At 62.1% G+C, this 7985-nt stretch overlaps 1 protein-coding gene and 1 long non-coding RNA gene across 2 annotated transcripts; both read right to left on the minus strand.

Annotated features, from left to right (window-relative positions):
- Positions 1 to 213: 213 nt before the first annotated feature.
- Positions 214 to 2011, minus strand: LOC135326523 (coiled-coil domain-containing protein 81-like). The gene is made up of 5 exons (XM_064504351.1): positions 1933 to 2011; positions 1656 to 1717; positions 1023 to 1299; positions 474 to 709; positions 214 to 240 (listed from the first exon to the last, which is right to left on the minus strand). Exons 1-5 carry the CDS (start codon positions 2009 to 2011, stop codon positions 214 to 216), a joined length of 681 nt encoding a protein of 226 aa, XP_064360421.1.
- Positions 2012 to 7192: 5181 nt separating this feature from the next.
- LOC135326515 (uncharacterized) lies at positions 7193 to 7955 on the minus strand. Its single transcript, XR_010386888.1, has 3 exons — positions 7867 to 7955; positions 7530 to 7655; positions 7193 to 7296 (listed from the first exon to the last, which is right to left on the minus strand). It is a non-coding gene; the product is annotated as an uncharacterized LOC135326515 (long non-coding RNA).
- Between the last annotated feature and the right edge of the window lie 30 nt (positions 7956 to 7985).

Raw genomic sequence — 7985 nt, forward strand, 5'->3', positions numbered from 1 at the left:
GGAACACATGCAGAGGGCTAGGCCGGGTCCCCAGGGCAGCAGGTGTGCCGGAGATGGAGAGATCTATCGTAGGCAGTCTCTGCAATGTAACACAGACCCATTGGGAGGCTTCCAAGGCAGCTCTCGCCTTGCTGCTGAAGGCAGCAGAGCATTCTCCTGCCACAAGAGGAGGCCGCCTCTCCAAAGCCTCCTCTAAGCTCTCTGCCGAGAACATTAGCCCCTCATGCCGGTGCGGAGAAGCTGCACAGCAAAGAACAGAGCTCGGCTGATAACACTGCCAGGCTTTCTGTAGGGGCAAGGGGCAAGAAACTCAGGAGGCGCTCGCTCTCTTTGCTCCTGGAGAAGGCTGTGGGGGCAAGCACTGGGGAAGGCGTTTCAGTAGGCTGCCACGTCCCGGCTGGCCAACACACATCAGGTCGCTCGTCCTTCCATAGGATTCCCAAAGAAATCGCAGGGAAAGCGGAGCAACTTACACTGCAGGGGTCCGCCAGCCACCGGGTGCAGCGGGCATAAAAGCTCATGTGCACTTTGTCTTCCTGGCAAGTCAGAACGCCGACGTCCCTGAAGGCAAAGGCGACCTTCTCTTTGTTGCGCACGTGCGCAGAGAACAAGCGGATGGTCTCTTGCACGCAGTCTTCCACCACGCGCCTCGAGAAGGAGGTGGCCAGGGACAGCTGCCGGTACTTCAGCGGCTTGATCTTCACGTTGTCTACACGGGAGAGGAACAACACCACTGCCACAGCAGGCCAACTTTCCATTGTTGGGCCATCAAGAGAGGCGAGTGGCACGGAGGCAGTTGTTAGGGCAGTTCAAAAAGAGAGAGAGAGCCTGACTGTGTGCAAGCACTATTCTGTAGTACAAACGCCTAGAGAAAAGGTCCTTCTCGGAAAGAGCTCTCTGCGGGGCGATGGAGCTGGACATCGCTACTTCTGCCTGCCCCTCCCAAAGAGCAGGGAGCAGCCACCCCCTGCCCCACAGGTGATGTGGCAAGGGGAAGCAGAGGGTGGCCGCTGCCAACTCACCAGGCAGAGTCACTTTGGGACGCTGGAGCCTCTGCAGCCAGACCATGTCCATTTCCAGCTGGAACACAGGCCTTCGAACTGTCACCACGTTGTCTTTGCCAGGGCGCAGTGGCTCCCGGACCGTGCAGAAGGTGCCGAGCCCCGCTAGCAGCACACCCTGCACACAGCAAAGACACAAAGGCCCACCAGGAAGGCTTTTGGCGAGGGAAAAAGTGCTGTTTGTCGGAGCGTGGGAACGCTGCTCTGTGCCCTCTCTGCTGCTGACGTGCAAGGGGCACTTGGGGAAGGCTTTAGAGAAGAGCCACGTTCTCCGCATTGTCCCTCACCCTCCTTGAGAGGTTCACTAACGTCCCTCAGCTAGAGAAGATCCCCGGGGTTTCCAGCAGCCCTGGCACAGAGCCCTGTCTCTCTGCGCGGTCTTTTGTGGGGGGCCGCAGGGAAGCGGGGAGCCCTGGGACGTGCCAGATGCTGTCTCACACTAGAGCTGCACGGGGTTTCTCTCCCGGCTGGCCAAAAAGCTGCTGTGCAGCAGGCGGGCCAGGTGTGGTGTGCAGCTGTGGGGCTGGGGGAAGGCTTGCTCCCGGGCACCCAGGGCTCCCTGGACAGCCAAAACCCTCCAGGACACCAGCCCACCTTGTCCTGCATCAGCTCTTCCAGGATGTAATTGGACACGGCGTCCCAAATAGCAATAATCTCTGGAAAGCAAGGGAAACACATGTCAGGCCCAGCCCTCTGGGACAGGGCACCCCTTTCCTCCCAGCCCAGCCCAGGCCAGCCCAGGCCAGCCCAGCCCAGGCTCTCGTGGCAGCCCCCAGCCGCCTGCAGCCACCCTCATAGCCCCAGCTCCACAGCTCTTTGGACAGCTAAGAGTCTCTGTGGCCCCTGGGGAAGCAGCTCCCCAAGCCCTTACCTTCGGTGGAGAGCTGCAGCAGCGTTGGGAACAAGGAGCTCTGCTCTGGGCTGATGGTCTCGGTCCAGCAGCCCTCCATCCCGCTTGCCCCTTGCCCTTAGCTCGCCTCGGCAGCCAGGGGAAAAGGACGTTCTCGTCGTCTCCTCGCCCCAGGCTCCTGTCCAACGGGCCCCTGCTCCTCTGCCTGACGGCGAGGGGCCCCCAGCGTGGCCCTGCTGCCTGCTGCCCGCTCTGCTTGCTGCGGAGCAGCTCCAAAGAACAGCGGTGAGCAGCACCCAGCCAGCGCCTGGGCCTTGCAGGGAAGTGCGGACACCGCCAGGGACCGGGGAGACCTCTGTGATGCGGCGCGTCCCACTGTGAGCTCAGCCTCACTGTGTCATCTCTGGGGGCTCATTAGGTCACGGGCACAGAGGTGCCCCAGCCAGGGGCCCCGCTGACCCAGACCCCGCCTCGTGGGCTGACTGCACGGCCCTGCCTCGGCCTGACCCTGTCACCACGGAGGTGCCTGGCTGGCCTGGGCTCAGGGCTGCCCCCCTCCCAATCCCGACCTGCCCTTCGCCCTCACCGGGGGCAGGTGGGACGCGCCCTGGAGGACCAGGCCCCTGCCCTGACGGCCCTGGCGTCTCCCCTGGCTCCCCGGCCCCCAGGCAGCCCCTGGCTCACGCTGAGCCCTGACACACGCAGCGTTGTTCATGGCTGGGGCCGTGCGGCACACACGTCTTGCCCGCAGGATAACCTCAGGCGGTTCATCCGAACAGAGGAGGCTGTAGGCAGCACCCATTTGGCACCTGGCCCCGATGCCACCAGTGTGTCCTTGTCCTTTTCTTGCCGTGAAGCAGCGTGTTTTCGTGTAAATGGCCTTTTGCTCTACAGCAGAAATGAGGAACAGAGTTTCTCCGATTTCCTTCGACCTAGAGACTGCAATGGCAGTGCAAGTCAGCACAGAGGCGTTCAGCACAGCGTGCCGCACCCTGACTAGACGTCAAGCCCATGCGGACCAGCGCAAGCTTCCCAGCATCCAAATGCCTCAACCAGCACCAAGAGATGGCAGACAAGTTCTGTTGGGCCCCTACGGGGGCCTTGGCATACCTATGCCGGCCCAGCAACAGCCGCCCCTCGGGGCTCCCTCCCTTTTCTCAAACTGACCCCGTGCCTGCTGACGCATCCCCACCAGAAAAAGGGGGCTGCTGCTCAGCTGGTGGCTGTGCGCTCCACTTCTGCAGGGAGAGGAAGCACAGAGGTGGAGTTCTTGTGGGGCTCAAGCAGCCGTGCCACGGCCAGCGCAGGGAGCCCGGTGTGCTTGGCTGCACACATGCTGGGGCCTGTGTGACACAAGACACGCTCTGCCTGTTGTGCTTGGGCTCTTGTCATCGCTTCCCCTGCGCTTCTGCTCCCCTCAGCCGCCAGGGGAAGGCCTCACCTCTTTGCTAAGACAGCTTCATGGCTCTGCGCCCTCAGCGGGCCATCTCAGGCCTCCAGAAACTTCCGTCCTTCCCTGGTCTCCACCCTTGGTTACTTCCCGCCTTTGCCCCGCCGCCCCCGGGAGCTTGGTGGACTGCGGGAAGCATGAGGAGCTTCCTCTTGCCTCTGCTGCTGTGTACAGTCGCAGGGGAGCAGGAGGGATTGTGGCAGAGGAGATTTTCTTCCTGGAGGAGTGCTGCTACGCATGAGACTGTCAAGGAGGGCACGATGAAACACAGGGTGTTTTAGGTCTTGGTTTTGAGCCTAATACAGAAAAAGGCCAGGGTTTCAGCCGTGTTCCTCCAGCGTATGCCCCGATAAATGTCTGCCTCCTCTGGGCAGCTGACCCTGTCCAAAACGGAGAAGGAACCCAGCCGCAGAGGCACAGCATCTTGTGGGTAGCCTGTTGCTGGCTGTTGCTGTGATTTGTGTCCTAGGACTAAGGGGGACGGGGGAGGGAGGGGTGTGGGGGAGGGAGATGCAGGTGTTGCCTTCACCTCTCCTTTCAGCCCTCAGCAACAGGAAGAGCCCACCTGAGCGCAGTCTCTGCGTCTCCTCTTGCAGCAGGAGAAGCCTGGTCTCCTTGCCCTGATGGGCATCTCTGCCCCTCTGTGGCATCGCCAGCTGGTTCCTGAGGCTGTGCCCGCAGGGGCGCCTGGCCAGAGGAGGGAGGAGGAGGCCGGGGGCGGGGGTGGGAACAACCCCCAGGAGCCGCCAAGCGGAAGGGGCCCGTTTTGGCTTGGGAGGGCAGGGGAAGGGACCTGCGTTATGGTCTGGCACGCCAGCTCCTGCCTCCGAAGCATGCAGCCCTGAGGGCGATGGCTCCCATTCCGTGGCCCCAGAGAGAGAAAGGTGCCCCCATGCCGCCCCTGCAAGGTCCTCCCATGGCGTGCCAGACACCTTTCCTTCTCTCCTCCGGAAAAGAAGCTTTTGACGCTTCCACAGTTCACACAGCTAAGAAGACCAGCACCCTGTTTGTCACCAAGAAACAAAACAGGACAGTTTTCCTGTCCCCTCCTAAAAGGGAATAATTCTCTCCAAGGACCTCTGGCTTGCCTTCAGGATCCCTGCTGCCCCGCTCCGCCCCATAGGGGCCCCCTGGCTCACGGAAGTCTGGGACCACCCCTGCACCCAGCCTGCCTCCTCTTGCTAGTCTCTGCGTGCTCGCAGGCGGCCTGCTGTGGAAGGAAACGCCATTCGGCCTTGAGGAGCGTCAGTCAGAGATGTGGCTTTCCAGATCACTGTGAAGGGAAGGACTTGTTCACTTCTCAGCGTTGCTCTCTCAGCCTTCCGAGCTCCTTCCCTGGTGCTGCGAGCCCTAGGTCTGCACCCTGGGCTCGCTGCCTTTTCTCTCCTGTACGCCTAGCCCAAGTCTGCTGAACATGCCCGGGGCACGGCTTCAAATTACAGCAGTATTTCTTGAGAGAGCTCACCTGAAGCTGAGAGCCGCTGTGGAGCTGAGGCCTGATGGAGGCTGCCCTGGGATGTGGCCGTGCCCCCACAGCCCCTCCTCCTGCTCTGGGCCTGAGCATCCGGGATGGTCCCCACGGAGAGCCGTGGGGTTTAGTGGTGGTGGGCTGGGTTTCCCTCCGCCTGCCCTGAGCCCTGTGTGGGTTGCTCTGAGCCCCCAGGAGAATCCCTCTTCTCTAGGGCCTCACACCAAGGCCTTTGCAGACTTCTGTTCCAAAACATGGCCCGGCCCAGCCCGCCCTCCCCAGGAGCCCCGTGGCCCTGTGTGGGCTCAGGCAGTGGACTGAGGGGGCCGGGGGCATCTGGGCTGGGCCGCGAGTGAGGGTTGTGGTGTTTGGGGTGTTTCTGGATTTGGGGAAGGCTGCGGGGTTTGGAGGGGGGGGATTGCCTGCAAGGGGTTTGGGAGCAGGGCACGTGGGCGGAGCCCAGCTTGTTCTCCCCAGCCACAGCCTGGCTGCAGCACCAAGGGGCCCAGCAGCAGCCTTTGGTCTCCACGTCAAGAGCCCACATTTGCAGCAGGACTCGTGGGCTCAGCCAAGCCAGCGGCTGGGTGCAGCCCCCTGCTCCCCACTTCTGGAGCATACCCGGCCCCCTTCCAGAGATCCCCAGCCCCCCAAGCCTTTCCCTCTCCTCCCCCATAGCCAGCTCAAAGGCTGGGCACGTGTCACCCCGCCAGGGCAGAGCGAGGAGGAGGAAGGGCAGCTTGGTGCAGACCAGCAGCATAGCAGCACCGACTACGGCATTCTCCTCCGGACTGGGGAGAGCCGGGAGTCGGAGCCCCGGGAATTGCCCTGGGCCCGGGGGGTGGTGTCGGGCTCCGCTCCTGTCCTCTACAGCTCCCTCCCTCACAGCGATGGCCAAGCAGCAGCCCAGCCCCTTCAGTCGCACAGCAAATAGTTTTCTATGAAGAACAGCAGAGCTCTCATCATGACATTGATAGAGAAGGGATGGAATCCGTGCTCTTCAACTGCACCATCAAGAAGAGAGCAAGACAGGGTTCAAACTGAAGAGGGCAGAGCAGGGAAGATGTCTTGCCCGCACTGTGCTCTTCCGTAACTGGGAAGCATCTTGTTTGGAGCAGCGGAAGTTGCCACCAGGAAAGAGCCGCCAGACTGCCGCGGGATTCCCTCCCAGGAGTGCCAGCTTTGCTCTTAGCTACACAAGGCGGATTGGTTTCCGCTGCACAGGCACGCGCTTTCCCTGCGGGAACCTGCCTGGCTTTGCTCAAGAGCGTGAGCCTGACAGCGAGCCGAGCTCAGAGAGGCGGCCTGGCCCTGGGCGGGGGCTTTGGTTTTGCCCTTTGCAGGAGGTAAGAGAAGGGAGAAGCCTAGGCTGCGCGGCAAGAGAGGAGTCCTAACAGCGCAAGGTGTCAGGCCAAGGCAGCCCTGAGGCTAGCGAAGCGAGGCAGGAATCCAAGGTCTCAAGGCGAGGCCCAGAGGTGCTTTGGGCAGGGGCACAGTGTGGCCCAACAGTCCCCTCGCAGCCCTTGCTGGGACGGTTGAGCGAGGATTGTGCAAAAGCTGCAGGATTCTGTTCCAAAAGTCATGGCCAGTGCCTCCCCACGAGGGCACGAGAGCCCTGCCCTGCTGAGCTCATGGGTGGGGCTCAAGAGGAGCACATCTATTCCGTGAGGGCCAGAGGAATTCCTGTGGGATCCCGCGTAGGGTCTTTAATGGAGGGTCTCTTCCTGTCATTGCTTGTGCAGAGAAAGCCCTTGCAAGGCAGAGGCTGGGGACTGCAGCTGTGACCAGGCACCAGCTGTCTTCACTTTGCAGTCCCAAGTGGAGTTGAGCCCCTGGGAAGGCTCCCTTGCCCTTTGCTGACAGGTCTGTTGCTGGGAGCAAGCTGGTGGAGGGAGTGGTGGGAGTGCGGGGGGGAGCTCTGGCATTCCCGTGTGGTGCCTTGGCCCCGGTGGTGCCAGGGTCTGGCTGGGGGTCTGCCCAGCCTCGGGGTCTGTTCAGCCACCACGCTGAGGGAGCAGGCTGCGGCCCATGCCAAGGAGTGGCTGCTGTCCCCCAGGGCCTGCCTGGAGGAGAGGTACCAGTGCTTTGGACCGGGACATGGTGAGCCAAAGACTTGGAGCTCCCGGAAGAGCTTGGCAGGATTTGGGCGGCTGAGTCACACACACTGTCCCCCAAAACCTTTCCCTCGCCTCCTCTCTGGCGTGGCAGTCCCCAAGTCACCTGCTAGGGCATGGCCGGGGTGAGAGCTGCCCGGCAGAGGGGCTGCCCCACTCTCCTGGCTCCCGCCTGACCCTTTCCGTCCCCTCTGGAGCTGCCCTGCTGCCCCTTGCACTTTCACAGCCCACCAAGGAAAGGCTCACAGCAGCTCGGAAAGGCCCTTTATTTCCACGCATAAAAGCCATCTTGGTGGTAACTGCCCGGCACACGGTCCTGCTGCTCTCTCTTCTGGAGGTGGCGCATCACCAAAGCGCTGCGGGGTTCAGGAAGAGGATGTTGTGCCACTGGAGACGTTGCTGGAAATGTCATGGTGCACCCCCACCCCCCACCCCCTTGGAGTGGGCGGGATGTGTGAGGCCAGGCCAGGCTCCAAGGCTGCTTCTGTGCTTCTCCAGGCGGGGCTGGAGAAGACCCTCTTTCCCCAGGGCCATGGCAGGAAGGGCATTGCGGAAAGGGGGGAACGCGCCTGGGTTGCCAGGTATTTACCGGCGCCACTCCTCCTCCACCATCAGCCTCCGTTGGTTTCGTTCCACCCTTTCCTTCCACCTGTCCCGAAGAACTTTGTAGGAAGTCAGAAGCTGCATGTTCTGCTTTGCTTGTGCGGACGCTTGCCTGCAATAGGAGTGGCAAAGTCCCGCTCCCGCTCTCCCGGGAGCCTTCCGGCCCCCCCAGCCCCTGCAAACCCACGTCGGAAGAAAGCCGGGGCTGTCATAGGTTGTGTCCTGGAGCTGAGGGATTTGGGGTCCTGGCACCTGCAGGGGGGTCAGAGCCCCTTGCCTGTGCCAGGCCCTGGCTCTGAGCTTGCGCGCCCACGCACGCTTACCGTTGGGGGGGCCTCCCCGGCATGTCAGTGTCTGGGCGACGACGCTGCTCGAGGGCGTATTGCAGCTCCACTAGTGTGATCTGTTTTGCAAGGAGAAGAAGAAGAAATGGTTTCAGCAT

Source organism: Dromaius novaehollandiae, unplaced genomic scaffold, assembly GCF_036370855.1.
Source record: "Dromaius novaehollandiae isolate bDroNov1 unplaced genomic scaffold, bDroNov1.hap1 HAP1_SCAFFOLD_165, whole genome shotgun sequence".
Classification (NCBI taxonomy): Eukaryota; Metazoa; Chordata; class Aves; order Casuariiformes; family Dromaiidae; genus Dromaius; species Dromaius novaehollandiae.

What these genes read in the sequence shown, in the direction of transcription:
- LOC135326523 (XM_064504351.1), bottom strand. Translation starts at nt 2,011, where the DNA reads ATGGAGGGCTGCTGGACCGAGACCATCAGCCCAGAGCAGAGCTCCTTG. An exon ending in GCTGCAGCTCTCCACCGAAG is followed by an intron (nt 1,718 to 1,932) that starts GTAAGGGCTTGG and finishes CTTGCTTTCCAG; the next exon opens with AGATTATTGCTATTTGGGAC. An exon ending in GGCTGGCGGACCCCTGCAGT is followed by an intron (nt 241 to 473) that starts GTAAGTTGCTCC and finishes TTTGCTGTGCAG; the next exon opens with CTTCTCCGCACCGGCATGAG.